General features: G+C 42.2%; 1 protein-coding gene across 2 annotated transcripts in view; it reads left to right on the top strand.

Moving 5' to 3' along the window:
* The first annotated feature begins 908 nt into the window (after nucleotides 1–908).
* snd1 (staphylococcal nuclease and tudor domain containing 1) overlaps nucleotides 909–23,074 on the top strand; it is a 182,428-nt gene continuing 160,262 nt past the window's right edge. For both annotated transcript variants that reach the window (XM_031313715.2, XM_031313714.2), the window contains exons 1-9: nucleotides 909–1,179; nucleotides 4,359–4,508; nucleotides 5,371–5,491; nucleotides 6,146–6,227; nucleotides 13,965–14,125; nucleotides 17,268–17,359; nucleotides 18,561–18,719; nucleotides 18,824–18,930; nucleotides 19,528–19,618. In XM_031313715.2, the coding sequence (XP_031169575.1) occupies nucleotides 1,105–1,179; nucleotides 4,359–4,508; nucleotides 5,371–5,491; nucleotides 6,146–6,227; nucleotides 13,965–14,125; nucleotides 17,268–17,359; nucleotides 18,561–18,719; nucleotides 18,824–18,930; nucleotides 19,528–19,618 (1,038 nt within the window). In that variant the 5' untranslated portion in view covers nucleotides 909–1,104. The remainder of the gene's footprint in view (nucleotides 1,180–4,358; nucleotides 4,509–5,370; nucleotides 5,492–6,145; nucleotides 6,228–13,964; nucleotides 14,126–17,267; nucleotides 17,360–18,560; nucleotides 18,720–18,823; nucleotides 18,931–19,527; nucleotides 19,619–23,074) is intronic.

The following is a 23,074-nucleotide window of genomic DNA, read 5'->3' as shown; positions in this document are numbered from 1 at the left end:
CTATTTTCCAGCAATGCCCTGCTTCCCACTCACACAGTTACTCACGATCACATCTGCCAGCTGCCAACTGAGAAGCAGTAGATCAGGACAAGCAAAAATACAATAATAATTAATTTATCTGATGCAGGATTATCCCCGGTGTGATCTTACCACACTATTGATGGTGACACTATCCATTACCATCACCTGTGCTTTTCCTGCTTTGCAAAGTCCAAATGTCCGTTGTGAAAGGGGTCCATGGGTTGATGAACTGCCCTGTTCTATAGAAGATCATTTAATTTAATATTTCATTATATTTGGCCTGTAAACCTAATACATACCAGCTTCTGTGTGTGTTTGTGTGTATGACATACTGTTACATTTAGTCAAAAAACTATATTAAATAGAATCACATAACTATTATAGCCTACTATAATATCCTATTGGTTTATGCAATTTCAGTCTTGAAATCTTGTGGAACAAAGCTGCAGGGCCAGAATAAGGAGAAGATATGCAGACGATTGTGGTACATTTATTTATAAAAAATAATAAAAAAAAAAAACAGCTAAACAGAGACTAAAAATGAGTCAATACAGCTGCCTTTTAATCAGTTACAATAATATAATAAACAAAAAAAAAAATCAAAGTACACAATATTTAATCTCAATTAATGACACATCTTCTATGTTCTCAACCCCCTAAACATGGTTTTATTTACTTTTGCCAACTGTTACAATATTTATACCGTAGGCCTATTTGTCATTTTGTAGGGTCGTTTGTGTGACGCTCAGATCGAAATAGAAAATTTCCGACACACCTTGAACGCAGCATTAGCTGGGTTAACACTATGCTGACGTGTCGCACCTCTTGCTCCGGAAGACTTTATTTCAATTTGCCTCTGCAGGCGAGAAGCAGCTCCGTTCGCTCCCATTCATTCTGCTCCTCAGACCCGGAAAGAATTTGACGTGTGTGTATGCATGGCAAAGTGTGTTTCCGGTATAACGTGTGTGTTGATCGGCGTTCAGCCTTTTTCTCTTGGCTTTCAGTAGAACAGTCACTGACTTCAGAGTCCCAGCTCCCTTGCCTGGTCACCCCTTAACGGCGTTATATTTCAAACCGGTGGACATGGCATCTATTTCGGCACCAGCTCAGACAGGCCCTTCTCCGGCTGCTTCTCTGCAAAGAGGAATTGTGAAAATGGTAGGAAGGAATCCTAACATACATATGTGAGCTCACTTAGCTTAGTGAGCCAAGGGCTAATGAAGGCTAACTAGCGTTAACTGTCATACAACTTTAATTAAACTTATTTGAAGATATAAACGTACTTGTGTGTTAAATGTCAGTCTTGGCAATGTGTCACTAACATTCAGTTCACCTGGCTGCGGCAGCATGTCAGCTAACATTAGCTGGTTTGCTACTTCATTTGCTAGGCTGCTAATAAGCTGAAACCAACGACGTTAGCACGTTTGCTATAAGTAACTTAAACTAACCATTTCATTGGAAATGTGACGTGTATCTACAAATATGAAGCTGCCAAAGTTGCTTAACATGTACTAAAATCCAATCTGGCTATTTAGTAACTTAGCTGTAACGTTAACAGATGTTTAGTTTCCCAGCTGTCTGTTAGCTAACTGTTGGCTAACTAGCGTTTAGTCTTATGTTCTGCAAGTGCTGACTTTAATGAACAAAGTTCGTGGTATGCGGTCCTGCTGAACACGGAGTTGACAGCGTTTACACAAATTTAATTTCTTTCTTATTGGCGACATACAAATTGGTAAGTAACAAAGTAGCGTGTAAGCTAACAATCAAAGCTTCTTCTTATATCGCTTCATTATTGTCCGTCTCAGCATTTACTATAAATGCTATTGTATCATATTTTAGCGGTTAAAGTACCGATTATTATTGTTAGAAAATATGGGATTCCGGACGCTATTTCTATGGTTCCGACCATTCAAGTCCCAGCGCATTTCCCTAGTGTGCTGGTTGCAACCAGCCACGGGAAACTGACACGTAGCTATAGCTTTCTTTCCCCTGTAATCTCTCATCTTGGTTGTATGTAGTCTCTGCTTCTGTTACTTCACCTTCTTTGGTTTTAGATTCGGCCTGGTACTTTGTTCTAAAGGCATGATAACCTTTACTCATTTAGATAGCTAAGTTAAGTTAGGGCGCTTTCACACAGGTATAGTTCCTAACCTTATATTTTCTCAATGTACTGTATGCATTGCATAGTTCCATAGTTTGAACTCTACTGCCCAGACCCAGTAGAACCACACAGTATTCTGGAGCAAACACATAAATCCAGAGTTATATTGTTGTATAAGTTTTAGATGTTAGTATTAGTAAGAAAAGGTGCCATCCATCCATCCATCCATCCATCTTCTTCCGCTTATCCGGTAACGGGTCGCGGGGGTAGCAGCTCCAGCAGGGGACCCCAAACTTCCCTTTCCCGAGCCACATTAACCAGCTCTGACTGGGGGATCCCGAGGCGTTCCCAGGCCAGGTTGGAGATATAATCCCTCCACCTAGAAAAGGTGCATGTAACTCATGCATGTAACTCATTCTACTTTATCATGGAGAGCATATTCAACAACACACTCACACTTGTCTCTAGGTATTGGAAGAAGGGCTGTTTTACTAGTAGCTGCTGTAAACCAGTTAGCACTGGTGTCCTCCCCTTGAGAAGGTGTTTTAGTAGGTTACACTCTTGTGGGTTTATTACCAAAGGAATTGAGGGTTTTTTGAAGCCTGTGTTAGTGCATTAAAATGATTTTGGTAAGAGATGAATTTCAAATTAACGCCTAACATTCACCATAGTTTAGTTTTATAGTAGAACCTTCATTAATGGCCCTTATCTAATACAATCAACTCTGTGCCTTGAGACCACTCTGCCATCACCCTTACGGTCTCTGTGGATTATCTTAAAAAGCAGATAAAGACTTATCTGTTCATACAGGCATTTGGTTAACCTGTCTGCACCTGATATCTTCTATGATTTTGTTTTTTTAATCTTGATTTTGTATGATGCCCTGTAAAGCACTTTGTGGCTTATGTCTGAGAACAGCTCTTTAGAAATACATTTTACTTACTTACTTGAGAAATGTGATCAGGGAGTCGAGCAAAGCTGTGTAGTGCATTCCAAGTGGAACTTGTCCCATTTGTAAACAAAGAAGGGGGGTAGTGCCTCTTTTTTTTTTCCATGCCTGGTCAATACATAAAAATTACAACTACTCATCGGCTTAGCCTACCTGATTGGACTGAGTCAGATAGTGTGGAATGGTGGTGTTTTGATGGAAGACTTTATCTAGCCCACATCTTAGATCAACAGCCCCCAGTGATGCTCCCTGCAGACACACTGGAGAGTCCGCAGATAAAAGGTGTTTGCTCAGATTCGTGTAAATGCCATGGTTGTCAAACCCAAGAGTAGGGTTATCTTTTTTTTTTTTTGTATTTAGCTACGTTATCAGATGGTGTGATCTCAGCGTGCGTTTGAATGTCAGACTGTCTCCATGGCAACGTGAAGTTGCTTTCCTTGCTCTATAATAGTTTTCCAGGCCTCTGTAACATTTTTTAAGATTTTGCTAATTTATAACTACTACTACTATCCACACAGTGTGGTTGCCTTAATTGCCTACCTACTTTACTTTAGGGCTGCAACTAACGATTATTTTCATAGTCGATTAATCTGTCGATTATTTTCTCGATTAATCGATTAGTTGTTTGATCTATAAAAATGTCAAAACATGGTGAAAAATGTGGATCAGTGTTTCCCAAAGCCTAAGAGGATGTCCTCAAATGTCTTGTTTTGTCCAAAACTCAAAAGATATTCAGTTTACTGTCACAAAGGAGAGAAGAAACTAGAAGATATTCACATTTAACAAGCTGGAATCAGAGAAATCTTATTTTTTTTAATAAAAAAATGACAAACGATTAATCGATTATCAAAATAGTTGGCGATTAATTTAATAGTTGACAACTAATCGATTAATCGATTCATCGTTGCACCTCAACTTTACTTGTTTATGTTATACCAGTTTCACATGAATCCTCAATGACCTGTCCATAGTGCTTATCAGATTGACACTTTCCGTAATGCAAATACAAATACACCAGTTTACTGAATGTACCAGAGAGCATGTATTGACTGAGAGGATCTAGAAACTGAAAGCTACCACTTATTTCTTCCTTCCACACAGGGTTTGCGGTCTGGTATTTGTGCCTGTCAATTGCATAATCCTTTTTGTGATGTTGAATAGATTTTAAGAAGCAAGAAGAGAGCGTTTGAAGATATTACCTGCATTTGCCGAATGCAATGAGGGCCAATACTTTTTACTGTTGACTTTATCTTCTCCAATTGACAGTCTTTATTGTCATCTCTCCAGGTCTTGTCAGGCTGTGCCATCATTGTTCGGGGCCAGCCTCGGGGCGGCCCACCCCCGGAGCGTCAGATCAATCTCAGTAATATCCGAGCTGGGGCCATGGCCCGTCGAGCCGCTCAGGGCCAACCCGACACCAAGGACACCCCTGATGAGGTGAGCACCTCTATCCCATTTTGTTTGGGTTTGTTTATATTTATGTGGGTTTGGCAAATGCAGAACAAGGTCCTTCCAAGTAGCCCTGCAGCACACACTACTATATTCCAATTTGGCGGTTAATGCTGATATGTGCATCTTTGTTTTTACTGTGGGTAGAATAAATAGCTTTGGAATTTTTGCTACTGTAATTTCCATCGATCAGTTGTAATTATGTATGAATCGGTATTCAGACCGTCCTTCATTGTATAAATGATAATGTAGTCTAGAGATAAACATGTCAATTCTCAGTTGAACTCAAGGCTTTAACATACCACTGTTGTCATTTTCTTTTCAAGCCTATGAAAAGTCTATTTATTTTAAAAGTCAATTTATTTATCAAAGCCGGACGTTACCACTCTCTGTTCTTATTTTAAAATGCACTACGGGCCTTTTTCTTTTATCAGATGGAAAAAGGGAGAAATACAGAGAGAGTTTGCTTTAACCAAGAACACATCATATTGAAAATCAAATTTATTGCAGTTTTTGCTAACACTGCTTGCGTAACTATTGTGTTTAGTGGGTACTATTTTCACTTCATTACTGTGGACTGTTATGTGTGTCTGGTGGCTGTGAAGAGGCAAAAGGAAACAACCTGCAGTGGGGCCCACCAACTGTGATCATACTGTAATTTAATCAGAAAATAATACAATATACTTTTTTTTTTTTTTAATGAAGGATTATGTTTGTCATTGCAGCAGTATGTCTCTTTTAGTTATTCTGCTGATACTCATCAGTCAAAATACACCTTGCTTGTTTGTGATAAACCTTTGATTTGATCGCTCTATGGAAGAATACATTAATATTCCTGTCTGTATTGCAGCCATGGGCCTTTCAAGCCAGAGAGTTCCTGCGGAAGAAGCTAATCGGCAAAGAAGTGTGCTTCACTGTGGAAATCAAGACCGCTTTGGGCAGGGAGTACGGCATGGTCTATCTGGGGAGAGGTGAGTGGACTGTCGCATCTAAAATCACAAACTGGTCTGAACAATGTCCACATAGGGAAGGATACGAATTCCATAAATGTTCCTTTTCCCCTTGATTTTTCATCATTCTTTAAGAATAAATCAAAATCATATGAGGGGGAACACTGACGTCATACTGAATTTAACATACCTGTGATGTGAAATCAGTTACACAGTTATGCACACTTATTGCAAGTCAGGGGTCTCCGCAAAATTTGGGGTTATGACTGTGCTATCACAGTGTTGCCTGTATATTTTGTGCTAAAATAGCATTAGAATGTGTTAAGTACCCTGTTTTTCAAATAGTTTGATGGTGGTACAGTACTGTAGAGTATTTGTCAGTGAAGATGTACCTGCTGCTAGCTTACCAGCTGCAAGATTTACGATTTAACTGAGAATTGTTTGTAATCAACCATTAAATCGGCACCCCTGCAAAAGCGAATTTGTATGTGTAGCTAGACGTCCCTCTTATCCTAAATGCCAGCACTCATGATGGCCTCTTGTCCAATCAAATTACCTGACCAGAACTAACTGCTGTGTAATTTTAATCATCAAATCATTTAAAAAATCAAATCATTTAAAATCAAATTCTATTTTTCACTTTGATAGGTTGTTTTCTCTGTCCTCTCATTTTAGACACAACAGGTGAGAACATTGCTGATTCTTTGGTGAACGAGGGCCTTGCCACAGTCCGCAGGGAAGGAATCAGGGGCAACAAGTAAGATTTTTGCATTTCTGCTCCCTGTAATGTTTGTTTGTTGACATGAATGGCACGACACTTATAGTACAGTTCCACGTGCTTAATATTGTCTTGTCAGGTGTAAAACACTCACTATTAGAACATTCAGCAACACGTTAGCATGAAACTGATACTTATGCAGAAGAAGGTTAGGTTTTCATTCTGTCTGTTTCTCAGCTTTTTGGTAAGATTAGTTAAAGAAAATACAATGAAATGATGTGTACTGATACAATTGTAATCCAATATCCCATACAGTATGTGACTGTACCATATGTCAAAGTTTATCTTTGGAATATCTAATTGTTGCATATCAGATTCTCTGGTATGTATTATATTTGTTATGATGCCATAATCGGCTACATTGGCGTGGCTGACCTGTGTCATTATACAAGAGACTAATATAAATGCTTTCCCTCTAAAACCCTTTGCTTAATCAATGTGGTTGATGTACTTTTGGTCATCAAAGCTGGTTTTAGTTTGCAACTTTACACTGAGTGAGGTGGAAATAATTGTTGGCAACATGGTGTAATTTTTGTGTAGCAGCACAACACTGGTAAATCTGTGGGGACATATGCATAAGTCCTCAACTAGTAGACTGGAGAGAATTGAGATAGAGCCATGGTGTCCCAGATGGTGGCAGTATTACCCTGCTGCTACAATTATGTCCCTCTGAAACTCTTTTCTGCCACATTGCCCTTACACAGTAATCCCCTGAACATACTTTCGCACCCAGCGCTATATGACAAAGTACTGTATATCCCCCCCAGTGGCGATGTTTGCACATTACACACATTACAAGCAGTTTCACTCATGCTGCTACATGTGCATCTTCCAACATGAACGGAGATGATGTGAAATTATGCCGCTAATGACCCATTTCAAGCATTCTGTGCAATGGCCCAGAACAAGCACTAATGTAAATGATGCTTTAAGTGTAAGCAGGCATCATTTGGCCAAAGGGGAGCCCCATTACTCGGTGAGGACTGAGGCCTTAGTTTTTCCCCTCAGTGTGCTAGCCTCCAATATCATTACCCTTCGTGATTGGCTATGTTGATCACGCTAACTATGATGTGATCATAATTATGGGGGACGATTATAACGATGATGGCTTTCGGACACTGCAGTTAAACGCATTCAGACGCTGACTGCGGCTTGGGAAAACGGTCACCCAATTCACAGATTTATGGGCAGGGGCGAATGCTCAGCAGTGCACCAGAGCAGGCTGGGGCACAGTTGTTCAGGCTTGTTTGGTTTATTAAAGCAAAAATGAATACACTGTCTTAACTCTCTCACTCAGTCACTTAGTCACTCAGTCGCTCAGTCACTCACTCACTCACAAGATGGATTGAATGTTCATTTCTGTCCACTTTTGAATAGGTTTAAATGTATCAGTTGTGTATTTTGAACACAATTAACAGCTTTTTGGACAGCATTTTCTGTAGTGGTACTTACCCAATTTTGAACCAATTAATTCACCTTGACGTGCCACATTGGAACAGAGGATTGATTCCAAGTAACTTCTCAGCACAGATAGCCTAGTGTAGAATTATCTTTAAGTACTTTGAGTACTCTCTTTTTTTTTTTTTTTTTTTTTTTTTTTATAATGGATTTTCAGATCAACTCACACCTCCGGCGGAGCTTTTCGTGCATCCCTGTGGAGGCTGGGGGCATTGAACCAGAGTGGACAATGATCAAAGTTTCCATTGCTGAAGCTGCGGCGGGGAGCTGTGGTCTTAGGGTCTTAGGTGCCTCAAGGGGCGGCAACCCACGAACACCGTGGTGGACACCGGTGGTCAGGGAAGCTGTCCGACTGAAGAAGGAGTCTTTCTGGGATATGTTATCCCAGGGGACTCCGGAGGCAGTTGCAAGGTACCGAAGGGCTGCAGCCTCTGCCGTGAAAGAGGCAAAGCAGCGGGTGTGGGAGAAGTTCGGAGAAGACATGGAGAAGGACTTTCGGTCGGCACCAAGGTGCTTCTGGAAAACCGTTCGCCACCTCAGGAGGGGGAAGCGGGGAACCATCCAAGCTGTGTACAGTAAGGATGGGACGCTGCTGACCTCAACTGAGGAGGTAATAGGGCGGTGGAAGGAGCACTTTGAGGAACTCCTAAATCCGACTAATACGCCCTCTATGGTAGAGGCAGAGCTGGAGGATGATGGGGGATTGTCGTCAATTTCCCTGGTGGAAGTTGCTGAGGTAGTTAAACAACTCCACAGTGGCAAAGCCCCAGGGATTGATGAGATCCGTCCAGAAATGCTTAAAGCTCTGGGTGTGGAGGGGTTGTCTTGGTTGACACGCCTCTTCAACATTGCGTGGAAGTCGGGGACGGTGCCTAAGGAGTGGCAGACCGGGGTGGTGGTTCCCCTTTTCAAAAAGGGGGACCAGAGGGTGTGTGCCAGTTACAGGGGTATCACGCTTCTCAGCCTCCCCGGTAAAGTCTACTCCAAGGTGCTGGAAAGGAGGGTTCGGTCGATAGTCGAACCTCAGGTTGAAGAGGAACAATGCGGATTCCGTCCTGGTCGTGGAACAATGGACCAGATCTTTACTCTCGCAAGGATCCTGGAGGGAGCCTGGGAGTATGCCCAACCGGTCTACATGTGCTTTGTGGATCTGGAGAAGGCGTATGACCGGGTCCCCCGGGAGACACTGTGGGAGGTACTGCGGGAGTACGGGGTGAGGGGGTCCCTTCTCAGGGCCATCCAATCTCTGTACGACCAAAGCGAGAGCTGTGTCCGGGTTCTCGGCAGTAAGTCGGACTCGTTTCAGGTGAGAGTTGGCCTCCGCCAGGGCTGCGCTTTGTCACCAATCCTGTTTGTAGTATTTATGGACAGGATATCGAGGCGTAGTCGGGGTGGAGAGGGGTTGCAGTTTGGTGAGCTGGGGATCTCATCGCTGCTTTTTGCAGATGATGTGGTCCTGATGGCATCGTCGGCCTGTGACCTTCAGCACTCACTGGATCGGTTCGCAGCCGAGTGTGAAGCGGCTGGGATGAGGATCAGCACCTCTAAATCTGAGGCCATGGTTCTCAGCAGGAAACCGATGGAGTGCCTTCTCCAGGTAGGGAATGAGTCTTTACCCCAAGTGAAGGAGTTCAAGTACCTTGGAGTCTTGTTCGCGAGTGAGGGAACAATGGAGCGGGAGATTGGTCGGAGAATCGGCGCAGCGGGTGTGGTATTACACTCAATTTATCGCACCGTTGTGACGAAAAGAGAGCTGAGCCAGAAGGCAAAGCTCTCAATCTACCGGTCAGTTTTCGTTCCTACCCTCACCTATGGTCATGAAGGCTGGGTCATGACCGAAAGAACGAGATCCAGGGTACAAGCGGCCGAAATGGGTTTCCTCAGGAGGGTGGCTGGCATCTCCCTTAGAGATAGGGTGAGAAGCTCAGTCATCCGTGAGGAGCTCGGAGTAGAGCCGCTGCTCCTTCGCGTCGAAAGGAGCCAGTTGAGGTGGTTCGGGCATCTGGTAAGGATGCCCCCTGGGCGCCTCCCTAGGGAGGTTTTCCAGGCACGTCCAGCTGGGAGGAGGCCTCGGGGAAGACCCAGGACTAGGTGGAGGGATTATATCTCCAACCTGGCCTGGGAACGCCTCGGGATCCCCCAGTCGGAGCTGGTTAATGTGGCTCGGGAAAGGGAAGTTTGGGGTCCCCTGCTGGAGCTGCTACCCCCGCGACCCGTTACCGGATAAGCGGAAGAAGATGGATGGATGGATTTTCAGATCTGAAACCAGCAACATGTGACAGTAGCACAAATACTTGTCATTGTTCCATTGACTTAAATTCCTCAACAACATCAATTCATTGTTATTTCACTGAAGGATCAGCTTTACACCAAGTTCTTTCTTTTTTTGCTGTCTGGTATCATTCTCTTCCTTGTATAGCCTCCTCAATGTTCGCTAAATACATCACAACACTGTTGTTTGGAATGGCATATCCCATAATGGCTTTTATGATTGCATTTAAATTATCCCGGAAATGCTTTGGTTTAGTGCACTCACAAATCATGAGTATGGCCTTCCTCCAGATCGTCACAGAGCATGGTTGTAGAGTGGTTTTTATCTTGGGTGTTATGAAAAAAAAAAACATTAAATCCTTCCAGCAGAACTTTCTCCATACTCATCCAAGTTGTTTTTACCTGAAAGAATCCTTCCATTTGTTAGTTACACTGAGTGTATGTATATGTATTTTTTTTTTTGCCCTACAAAGTCATAATCCTGACTTTTATAAGCACAAATATATAATTTATTACTTGCAATCTTAAATCTGCTGACGTGTGCAACAGAAAATATTCTAGTCTAGTCTCATACTTTAAAGTTTACCATTAATGAATTATGTGATTTTTTTTTTTTTTTTTTTTTTTTTTATTTATTTATTTTTTTTTATCTGTCAGCTTCGGGCTACATATTGCAGCTGTCGGTGTCAGGCAGATTTATCTTTATTTAAATCACACAGATGAGTTTTTTTGGGTTGCTGTTGGAGACTTCATCATTTGAGCTTCACTTTAACTTGATCAGTCATAAAAAATGCTGTTCTTGGTGCTGAGCGATACAGTGATTGGTACAGACACATTAATCAATCTACTCTACTCAGTCTTTCATCTCAGTCTGCGTCTGCATTCAGTCAGACTGCTTTTCTTAAAAAAAAAAATGCTTTATCCATTCACTGAGGTGGCTAGAGCCTGAAAATTCAGCTTTCATGGCAATACACTTTCCTTTTGAAAAATGAAAACCACAGATAGGGGGTTTGACTGATTGGTTTATATAACGCCCACCCACCAGAGCAGAAGGGAGCTACGTTAACATGGAGACCAACTGTGCTTTATAATCCTCCACATCTCCTTTTAACTGGAGCCCCGGAGGAGTTCTGATTTAAGAGGTGTAAACATCTGGGGGGGATGAACTGTGCTCACTTGGGCCTCGCTGCTCACTAGGACTGGTAGCCCTCCAGTCAAGTATACTAGGGAACATGGGGCGGCCTCTAGCTCACCCAGTAAGAGCGTGCGCCCCATGTAGGCGGAGTCCTTTGCAGTGGCCCGGGTTCGACTCCGACCTGCGGCCCTTTGCTGTGTGTCATCCCCTCTCTTTCTATCCCCCTTTCCTGTCTATCCACTGTCACTATCGAATAAAGGGAAAAGCCCCCCCCAAATAAAAAAAAAAACAAAAAATCAAAAAAACAAAACAAAAAAGTATACTAGGGAACATGACTTCCTACACCATCTTGAAACTGAACAAAGACAACAGGGAGCTGTAAAACAGCTTGCTAAGGTTCAACATTTTGTATCTATTTAAAGTATTTTGGTTGCACAAGGGAGGCCATATTGAGAAAGAGATATAGCCTACATTGTGTTCAAATAAAAAAGGAATTGGAAAGGTTGTTTTTTTTTCTTGGCCCTTGTTCCTCCAGTAACGTCTCTTAGTATTGCACTTTCTTACCCATCAATATTTCTGATTTCAAGCATTGTGTTGGTTGGAAGGAGTTGCTGACCTAAAAAGAAACCAGTCTATTTGGAGACATGGATAAGTTCACTATCATCTGCCTCCACACATGCAGTTATTTATAAATCTTAACCAATCTCTGCTTGTGAGTTGCCTTCCATTTATTTCTGTGGCTTTACAATGTCTGCTTTCCTTGATTGCATTGTTAGTTTCCCTCACTCTATCTTTGTTGTAGCTTCCTGTTCCTGTTTAACGCTTACATTCAAAGTAGCTTAAACACAATTGACTTCTGACAGAAAGTTTCACTGTTGTTGCTCAGTAAGCAAGAAACGGTTTTGATTCAATTTGAAGTAAGTAGCTAAATCAGTGTAGAGGGGAACTGGACTGGATGGATTTTGGGCATGAGTCCAAAAGCCCAATTAGGAACACACAGCTGGAGAACAGGGCACATGTGTGTTTATGTGTGGCGTTTTTAATTGAGACCCACTTTGTTGCTTCTCCAAAGTGAATAGTGTCTTTTAGGCAGCAAGATGTGAAAAATTCAGTTTGTGTACGGTTCATTTTTTTAAAAGCTCTAGTCACTATCGCTACTCCCATATCAATCGGGCAGCCATTGCTTCTAGGAAAAACAAAAGCCAGTTGGCCACTTGAAGTAATGAATAATTAAAGTTGTACAAGGGCCCTTAAAAAGCATTAGGCCACACAATTTAGAGAGCCAGCATGGAATTAATTGTGGCGTTTGTAGCCAGCTGCGTGGTTGCTTTTGAAGGAGCTGTCAAACACAGTTATTGTCTCTTGACAAAATGCTCGGATACATTTTTTAAAGCAGTTATAATCTGGTCATCACCAAATCCAATACACATGCAATCCTATACTTTTAATGAGCACTTGTAGATGTTGAAACTTACAACCAATGGGAGTTTTGTGGCACTGAAAAGCTACAACTGTTGCTGTGATTTGACGAATAGTAATGAACCCATCATGGTAGAAGTTAAAAGACCTTTCCCATTGGCTACAATATGTTGTAATTGTTGTAATTGTTGTTCTTGTTACGGTGATATTTGCCTACTGGGACAAGGCTTTGGGTAGCCCATGTTTTAACACAGCCTGGATTAGACCAATTAGAACATGTTAAAGTTAACAAGGGGTGCAACTCTTCAATCAAAACTTTTTCTGCTCATTAGCTACGGTAACTATCCATTTCTGACTGGTGTGAAATTAACTGTGTGTGTGTGTGTGTGTTTTCTTTTCAAGCAGATTGTCAAACAGGTTTTATGGCACTCAAAGCCCCTCTGATCTTTTATAGATGTGTTTGTAACCTATTTAATAGCAATATTTTAACTCAAGCTATCACAGCTTTAGCGAAGCAATGTTCTTTAACGTCGTTTTCATTTTTCACAGCTGGTAAGAAGCCATCTGTGAAAGCTTCAGTTTCAGCTGCAGGTTTCAGTAGCAGGGCGATTTCATGCTACTTAACTAATTCATTGAAGTAAATTTAATAAAGTTCCTGTGGAGGTTTAATTTTAATTTTTTATTTTACACACTAAAATTCCTTTTTAAACGTCCCAGTCTGTTAAAAATTTCATCCGATGAAAACTGAACGGTCGCAGGTGTTTCACACTGTGGCTGCACGCAAGTTCTTCTAAAAGAGAAGGCCCGAAAACAGGGTGGAAACATTTCTGCCATATTGACAACTTTTTTTACATTCATTGGTTGAAAAACTGAAGCAAAAACCTCAAATTGATTAAAATCAAATAATCATGTTGTAAGAAGGCCGTACAGCTAACTTCTACTCACTACGTATAAAGAGATCAACTTATTGATTTTATCACTAACGGTTTCAAATAGGGGTGCACCAATCCGATATTAAGATCGGATATCGGTTCCGATATTGACAAAATAGCTAGATCGGGGATCGGAAAAATTGACAGATTTGTTACTTTTTTCCCCCTCTGTCGCACGTGTGTCGCATGCTGGAAGAGTTGAGTGTACAAATAAATAAGAATTCAATACATTACATCTGCTATTTTGTCTTAGTTAGGAAAGTAATCTTTAGTTAGGAAAGTCTGGTGCTTTTAGTCTCTTCCACATGGTGGAAGGAAGGTATAAGGTGGAAGGTATACAGTGTATTATTAATTCAACAACGGTATCGACAGATACACAAAGCCCAGGCATCGGTATCGGGACTGAAAAAGTCGCATCGGTGCATCCCTAGTTTCAAATGTATTTTGTGGGTGTTCCTTTATGTATGTCTTAAACTTTCCTCTTTGCGTGTGTGTTACCAGTCCAGACCAGGCCAGACTCTGTGAATTGGAGGACCAGGCTAAGGCTTCCAAGAAGGGCCTGTGGAGTGAGGGTGGCGGTACACACACCATCCGCGACATCAAGTACATCATAGAAAATCCCCGCAACTTCATTGACTCCTTGCACCAGAGACCTATCAACGGTAATGAGTTTGGGAGGGGCATGCACACATCCACACTGATACACTCATACAGAGAAAGCTTGGCCTCAGCAACAAAGACACATGGCATACAAAAGCACACAAAAGCCTCTATTTTTTCATTTAAAAAACAAAACAAAACATTTGCAGGCTTTGTCAGAAAGCCACCATTTTTGTTTGAAGATATTTCGTTCTAAATATCCACTTGAGGGCATGTAATGGCACACACAATATCACCCTTCACCGGCTCATTCCTCCAATCTCTCATCTCTGACCCTTCCCGAGGTGTAATGTGCCTCTCAATTCATTTCCAGGCGACTGCCGTTAACAGTGGCTCAGCTCATTTCACTACCCTTTAATTGAATGGGGAAATGAACAGGGGAAGGCTTTTTCGTTCTTTTATTTCTTGTTCTTTCCATTTGTGAGAGACAGTCAAGGGTTGTTATGAAATTGGAAGCAATCCAGCCGAAGCGCTTTAAATTGGGTGTTGAGTAGGTTTGGTTGAAAACCGGAATAACAACTTCTCCCTCATCTGTTTACGCGGACACGTATACAGGCATATAAGTATACACAGAAAGAAGGCATATAGAGACTGAGAAAACCCATCATCACAATGCCATTTAGGTATGAAATGCCTTTCATACAAGTGACTGACATCCTGTCCAATTACTTAAAGTACTTCAAAGGTTAGGAGCAACAGTGGAGTGATATAATTTTGGAGAAAAGTCCGTATGTAATACTTCAAAAGCTTTCCAAATAAATTGGTCTTACATCAAGCCTTGCTGTGTTGCAAATAAGCATCGTAAAACCTTTTAAAGTGATACCTGTACTCCAGAAGGCTATCTCCGAATATCAAGTTTGAACCTCTGTAGGTTTGAAAGGTGAATGTAAAAGCAAGCACTAGAAATATGTAGATTCCTTCTTCGCAGATAGCAGTGGCTGTGGTCAGCTTGAGTGTATGCTGCCTTCAATAGGGACGAGTATCAAAACATCCAGCGGATTTTCTCAAATGCACTTCTCCACTTTACATCCATAGGCTCAGTATGTTCCAAACATTTTATTGTTTTAGCAAAATATACTACTTGCATCTTAATTTCAGAGTATTGACGGGAATAGTTTACCACTGAAGTAGTGTATTCGCTTCATTTTAGATAATTGTTTTAAAGAGAAGACACACCAGCCCGATAATCGGGCGTTGGGCCATCTGGCGAGGTCCGTGACTCGAGTCTGTTCCGTGTGTCCCGTGCTGTCGGCCGTCCGAGGAGCCGTCGGCATTCATTTTGGCCGACCCGACATGTTCAGTCGGGGACAGGGCAGTCGGGACTCACCCGGAAATGGGGAGCGGATGAGCCGCTCAAAATCTGACGAAAATCTTTTAAACTGACCTTTGTCAATCTGAAATGAAGACAGATTCAGAAACTGCACGGCCTATTTCTCGCTTAAAATGTTTTCAGAAAGACGTTTCGGTGAACTATTTTAGTGCAATATGAGATCGTATTCTGAACAAGCCGCCATGACAGTCTGGCTGTGAACATAGACTGTATATAAGAATGGACCAACAGATCCCGTTGCTCTGGACGGAGACCAGTGAAGGCCTTTAGAAGCACTTTTCCGGTGAGCGCTGAGCGTTACTGCGCAGCCTCCAACTGAGAGAGACGACGTAAATGTGACGTGAGCAACGTGTCTGAAAGTTGGAAGTCTTCTGGTAGCTGTGCCAAGAGAAATCTCAATCATTCCCAATCTTGCAGAGACGGAGAGTGTAGGTATATGTAAGGAGATAACATGGACACAGGCTAATTATTGCTAACTAAAATGCTAGTTAACATTAGTAATTAAACTTAAACAGCTAATGTAAGTCTAAACTGCCTGCGAGCTTCTCCTGTACTATACGGTAATTCCTCTACTATGCGACAGTAAGTCGCGTGGTTATGACACAATCGTTAGCCTATTTTTACAAAAACGTCTGCTACGGAGCCATAACGTGAGATAAAAGGTAATGGAGTCTTTTATACATTGTCGTGTTTCTTTAGAAATAAACAATGGACAAATAAAGTCTTTAAACGCTTCAGATGTAAAGTTATTCGCTGTCAAAGTGACGCCAAAATGAATGGCAGTCAATGGGATGCTAACGGGGGGTGGTCACTTTGTAGCATCAAAATGGCGCCATAGGAGATTTGAGCTCTGAAGCGAAGCTTACCCCCTTGGCTGTGAATTTCCGGAGAAAAAAGAACCATGTGACGCGTTCGTCCAATCAGCTGCCGGTTCTCATTTTCTGGGAAATAATCAGACTGTTAATGGAAACAATACAGAGCAGCGCCGCCTGCTGGTATGGAGACGTATTACATTTCGCGCACACGCAGAGCGTATGCTCAAGTCGGCGTCGCCTCAGTGTGTTCTGAGGCATTTTTTGGACCTCGGGACCCGACTGATCAGTCCGACTGGCTTTTCTGCCGCCGGTCAGCCCGTCTGGTTGGTGTGTCAGGGCCCTTAAAACAAACTTCGCACACTGGCAGCAGTCGAGCACATTCTTTTAAGATTATCACAGCCCTTTTATGCTGCAAGGAAGGAAGCTGCAAACCTTTAATCTAGCCACCTTTTTAAGCCTACAGGGGTGAGTGTTTGATAAAGCTTTTAATTGGAGTATCACTTTAAGTGTACACAGTCTGCCAAGGAGGCCATGACTTTGTCCCCTTTGAGAAGTACCAGAGAGTGGTCCTTTTTAGCAAGACATCTCAATTCCACTGCTCAGTAAAACACTGTGGTTGTTCTCGACAGATCAGAGATATTATAGTTTTGAATTTGAGTGTCATGCAGGGCATTGTTGAAAAGGGAATGCATATTATGACAATTTTCCCCGGGTGAAGATAGATCAAAATACGTGAAATAAATTCAGATTTTCATTGGTCTGGCCCGACTAGCCTTGATGTAGCTTTCCTGAAAGTATCAAATATTCGGTTTCACCCTGGGTACCTTATCATTCTGTCCTCACCCTACATTTTCCCATATGAAATATAGTAATTATAAGGTAAGTCTAAGCTTTGTCCCGCCCACAAATAAGCAAGTCTAATTCGAGAGCTTGATGTCTGCATGGTCATTGCAGTTCAACATGCTCTCCTCCCTTACATTCTGTTCTTCCTTCCTGCAGCCATTATCGAGCATGTGCGTGACGGCAGTGTTGTTCGTGCCTTGCTGCTCCCTGACTATTACCTGGTCACTGTCATGCTGTCTGGAGTAAAGGTAACCACCACTCACTTGCTAAACTTGCAGTGAAATGTTAAACTGTTGACCTTTTTTATATAACTTTTTTTTTAACAGTAGTGAGCAAATAAATAAATAAATGTATAAACAGCTAAACCACATGTAGATAATATGGCAGTGGTCTGACAGTTGCCTCCACACCCGTCTTTCACTTTACAGTCACAAAAACTATTAATAAAGTATTTTCATGTAAACAGTCCAGTCTTATTATGAATATTTATTTTAAAAAACACTAAAAGAGCAGCGGCTCCTTTTTCCCCTCTCTTCTAAGTCTGTGTTTGTTCTACCAGTGTCATATCCGCTCCTCTAACTTTCCCCATCAATCCCTTTCACCAAGCCCCGATTTGCCAATGGACCACTCAAGATAACTTATCTTTTTCATTTCCCACTTGGAGATATTAAATCCATTTCAAGGTGTTCTTTGTTTCGTTGTTCAAAGGCTTGTCTGCTTGTCAGCCTGTTGTGTTTAGATCTGTCTGGTGTTTTGCTGCGCTCAAAGGAGAATACAGATAGCGTGTACAGCAAGGTGACATCGGTTAAAAGTCGATAACAGTAGCACACAGAAAAAACAGATTATATCAAAAGAAAGTGTGCACAAAAACCCTCCCCGAGACACTGGTTGACTGCTGGGAATTATAGTAGACAAAAGCTGTGCTTCTCTTGCAATGGGGATGTAATCGAATCAAACCCGACACATTTTAACCCATTTCCCATTGTTTAAAAAAAAAAATACCTTTTTGATTGAAGTACAATCATTTAGGGCTGCACAATTAATTGCAATTGTATCGAAATCGCAATATGGACTAGTGCAATATCCAAATCGCAGGGGGGCGTAATATTTGTTAATGGCAACATATGTGTCAAACCATTCTGAATTATGTATTGCGGTGCTGCAGAGATGTCCCGGCCTACAAATGCTATCCTACAGACTAAAGAAAAAAAAATCTTTGTTTGGTACAGATCCTCGCAAAAATCACACTATAATCATTTAAATTTCTTTCAATGTTAATATTTTTCAATGAAAATGACAATAATGATACAAAAAGCAATCATTCCCTCCAATATTGTGAATCATATCGCAACCGCATAATCAGTCAAAACAATCGCAGTTAGATATTTTCCTCATATCGTGCAGCCCTACAATCATTATTGTGTTAATGTGTGTTTTCCTTCTATTCAGTGTCCCACGTTCAAGCGGGAAGCGGATGGTGCAGAGTCACCAGAGCCATTCGCAGCAGAGGCCAAATTCTTCACTGAATCCCGCCTTCTGCAGAGAGACGTTCAGATTATCCTGGAGAGCTGTCCCAACCAGATCATACTGGGCACCATCCTTCACCCGGTAAGACACAGGACTTGGCACCCGGCGGTGGAAGTGCCATTAAAAGTCAGGCTTCCTGTCTCAATAATTGTTCTTTTAACTGTCCCTGTTTCCCGCTGTGTCAGAATGGTAACATCACAGAACTCCTACTGAAGGAAGGCTTTGCCCGCTGTGTAGACTGGTCCATGGCTGTCTACACCCAGGGAGCTGAGAAACTCCGGGCTGCTGAACGGTACTCAACTGTATATACACACACACACACACACACACACACACACACACACACACACACACACACACAGAGAACAAAACTTTTATTGGATGGGATTTTCTGTTTGTCAGATGTTTTTCAAAATGATTGGATAAACAATTCCTAATAAACGTATCATTAAGCATTTTATTTGGTGACAAGCAAGCTGTCATGTCATACATTATTAAATCCAGCCATTGCTCAGCTGACAGAGAAAAGTGTAGGAATACACAATATATTTGGTGCTGGAAATCACTGTTCTGATCCAAGACCTAATAAGCAAAGAAAGTACATGACAGATTCTTGAGGTATTGAAGATAATTGTGTAAATTAAATGGTATGCAAAGTTATACCACCGCTACTTGAGATGAACAGTCTCACTCGATTCTACTGCAGAGATATTCATTCCCTACAATTATCGCAGCCATGACTATGGGCTAATCATTTCTGCTGTAATGAGCTTTTTTCCAGCCAAATGGATAGTTGTTATTCACTCGATTAAGCCCTTTATGTCCTATGCATTTCTGGCTGATGTTGAGGATGACCACTGATGATGATTGTGATTTTGTTCTTTGCCAGATCTGCTAAAGAGCGCAAGGTCCGCATCTGGAAGGACTACGTGGCACCCACAGCCAACTTGGACCAGAAGGACAGACAATTTGTAGCCAAGGTGAGGTCCTGGAGTGGCTTTTTTTTTTTTTTTTTTTTTTTCAAGCTGTGTCCCGTGGGTGAAGGTGTCATCTCATAATTGGCACTCTTCCCTTTGCCCCTAACGTAATATCTTTCAATTTGGATCATCTTGCTTCCATTGAAAGTCCTTACTTATTTTTGAACTACAGAGCAAAAGCAGCAGTTAGGTATAACACTTTTAGCGTGACACACAGACATTATCCAGCATGAATAAGACTTTGCTTTAGTTTAAAGGTGCTCTAAGTGATGTGACGTGTTTTTTTTAGGCTACAACATTTTTTGTCACATACAGCAAACATCTCCACACTATCTGCTAGCTGCCTGTCCCCTGAACCCACTGCTCCTTCTTGTCAGTTATTGGCTGGAACTCTGTTTGTTATGATTTGTGGTGCAGGTTGGCGCAGATTGTTTTTGTTGGCGTTTGTGGAGCCTGGGCTGTCTACAGAGACCGCATTTTTTTTTTACAGTGTGTTCAGGGGACAGGCAGCTAGCAGATAGTGTGGAGATGTTTGCTGTATGTGACGAAAAATGTAGCCTAAGAAACGCGTCACATCACTTAGAGCACCTTTAGAGGGGAGGCAGGTTGTTTCCCTTGCTTCCACCACTTGACGTCTACTGCGGCATTTCCAATTTTCTCCCAGCAGTGTAGCGGAAGCAGAGCCATTTGGAGGCTTCTAACGAATTATATCTTCCTGACACCTCTTATTTTCACATTTGCACCCCCCCACTGAATAAAAAAAAAAAAAAAAAACCTTCACTGAAGGTACTAGGAGAAATGCTTAACAGCAACAGAAAGGATACAACATTTATATTATCAGTGTAAGCTGCTCTCAGATCTCTCTAAGAACCCCCTCCATAAAAGAGTATTGGATGGGGGCAGTGGGGGGATTGAGGTAACATTTGGTTGTGAGCTCCAGAGAGTGTATGAAAGAGGCAGAAAGAAAGGTAGAGGGTCGAAGAAGAAATTGAGAGTATGAGTTTGTGTGGAGAGGTATAGGGAGACTGAATTATCAAGATCCCTGGGACTATGCATGTCCTCTCTCATATCTTTGTGATGTTTAAAATAAAAAAAAATAAAAAAAAGCTTTACCCTTATGGTACTGCACTGCTGATGCCCCTGCGTCAACCTCTGGGGACTTTTTAATCTCTGTAGAACATTTCTCTGTCCTCTACCCTGCTCTCCCCCAAAAGAGACACAGAGGGATGGAATGGAAAGCCGTCCGGCCGTCAGCAGCTTCTGCACCATGCGTTGTGCAAGAGACTTCTCCAGATCACTTTTTTATAGCATTTATGTGGTTAGAACTATTTTCTGAAACATGAATATGATCTAAGATAGCTTGAAAAGTTGTAGATAATAGTGTCAAAGGCCTCTAAAATGGCACTAGGACCACGCAACTCCAAAAGCCTTTAGTTAAGTGGCAGACAGTTGTGATGGAAAACGTCCTGCTGACCCTGTAACTGCTTGAGGCATTTTAAAGCTAAGTACATATTGGGCAGGCTAAGGTTACTCAGGCCTGTCATCGCCCCTCCATACTTGTCCCTGTGACATTTGTCGGCACCTTATACTGCAATGCACCGAGTCTCCCAGGGACACATCTATCCATCAATCTCATCATCATACACTCCTCTCCTCTTCCCGTCCTCTCTACGTTTCACTTCTTATTATCCGAGTGATGGATAGAGTGGAGGGGCAGAGCAGGTCCAATCCCCACAAGTCAACCCTGCGGACCCATCTTCCTTTTTGACTGTCACGCCTCTCTCTCCTCCCACCTCTACTGGGACTGGAGAAGTGAATGTAGGCCAGGCCCCATACGTCTTCCTCTCCCCTCCTTTTCTTTCCTTTCCCTTCCCCTCCTCTCCCTTGGGTAACCATCAACCTGCGAGGTGATGGATAAAAGGTGACGTGGTGTAAACCCCCCTACCAGCCTCTCATCACTTGCTTGTCAGGAACACGGTCACTGTTTCTTTTGGGTTGACCAAATCCATAAGAAAATGGTCTTACAAATGCAAAACTAGAGTGTATTTGTGATGTCTGAGGATTATATGAAGAGTAACGGTGTGTTTGACAGTAGTATAGATGTCTTTCCATATAGTCTTAATACAGTACAATGTGAGTTTTTGTACTTCTACTAATGCAAGTGTGAAACAACCTACATTTTCAAGACATCCTAACCTAAAGCTGGATGTGTTCTTTCATACTAAAATGATTGTACAGCAACAGTATTATGTACTGGTGCATAGGAGCAATTGGATGGACAGGAAGAGAAAATAGTACATCAACAAAAGGGATAGAGATGGTATGAGGGCCTCTTGGCTGTTGGTATGCTGCATGGCCCAGTTAAAATAGTTCAGACAGAATGGTTACAAGGTCACACAGCTTCTTTAAAAACTACATTTTAGGGAAGATGAGAAAAGGCTATATTGGTTCGTGCCCCAGTTAAAATCAGTCAAGCGATTAGGTCAAAGTCTCTCTAGATTATTGGTGTCTGTGCCAGGATAATGTCCCAACAAAGCATTACATGCTCAACAGCCACCTTTTTTTCAGCAGCACCCAGGGGCTGCATGCCAGCTTAAGGTGTTAATCATAAAATTACAAACACCACTAGTTTATTTGAAACCATGTAATTTGGGTGACAAATCTTCTCCACTGGCAGCAACACTGGAACACTACCATTAGGTGTTGCTTTTGAGGGAGATGACCTGACATGAGTAAGTAAAGTCCTGGCTGAGCCCTCGCTCGGCCCTGTGGTTGAAACCAACCTAATGGATTCGACTGACAACCGACACAGTCCCTGACAATAGCCAAGATCCTCCTTGCGCTATGGCTGATCTTGGCCACTGCAGATGTCATGACAGCCATGGGCAGAGGGTGGCAGTAGATCCCCACCTCTCAGTATCAGATTGGACCAGTGAGTCATGCTGCCTGCCTATTTGTCTTCTCTGCCTGCTCACTCGACCCTCATGGCAGCTACTTTGCAAAGACTTTTTCTTTTTTTTTTCCCACTATTTTTCTATCTATTCTCCATCTTTTCCGCTGTCTCTGTTCTTGTGATATTTGCTAAGAGATTACGCTCTGTCTTTCTGGCTCGCTCCATCTTTCTGTTCCTTTATCTTAGTGCAACCCACGGCTGATAATTAGCCCGTAAATGCAGTGCCATTTTCTTCTGCTCCTGCCACATTCTCTCTTGCACTTTATTTACTTGGGCAGGCCATGAAATGACCTTGTTACAGTGTGAATTTGTGTAGGCTGGTGTGCATGCATGTGTGTTTGTCGCCGTGTGCATGCATGCTCCCCCTCGCACTTACTCATTGCACCTCTCTGTCTCTCTGTCTCTCTCCCTCCTGCTCCCTGTGTCTCTGTATCTCTCCCACTCAGCTCAGTGATTAGTATATGATGTATTTTGGCTGCTGTTGTGGGCAGCCTATTTAGCATGTG

Source organism: Sander lucioperca, chromosome 20, assembly GCF_008315115.2.
Source record: "Sander lucioperca isolate FBNREF2018 chromosome 20, SLUC_FBN_1.2, whole genome shotgun sequence".
Taxonomy (NCBI): Eukaryota; Metazoa; Chordata; class Actinopteri; order Perciformes; family Percidae; genus Sander; species Sander lucioperca.
This window is presented reverse-complemented; position numbering and strand designations above follow the sequence as displayed.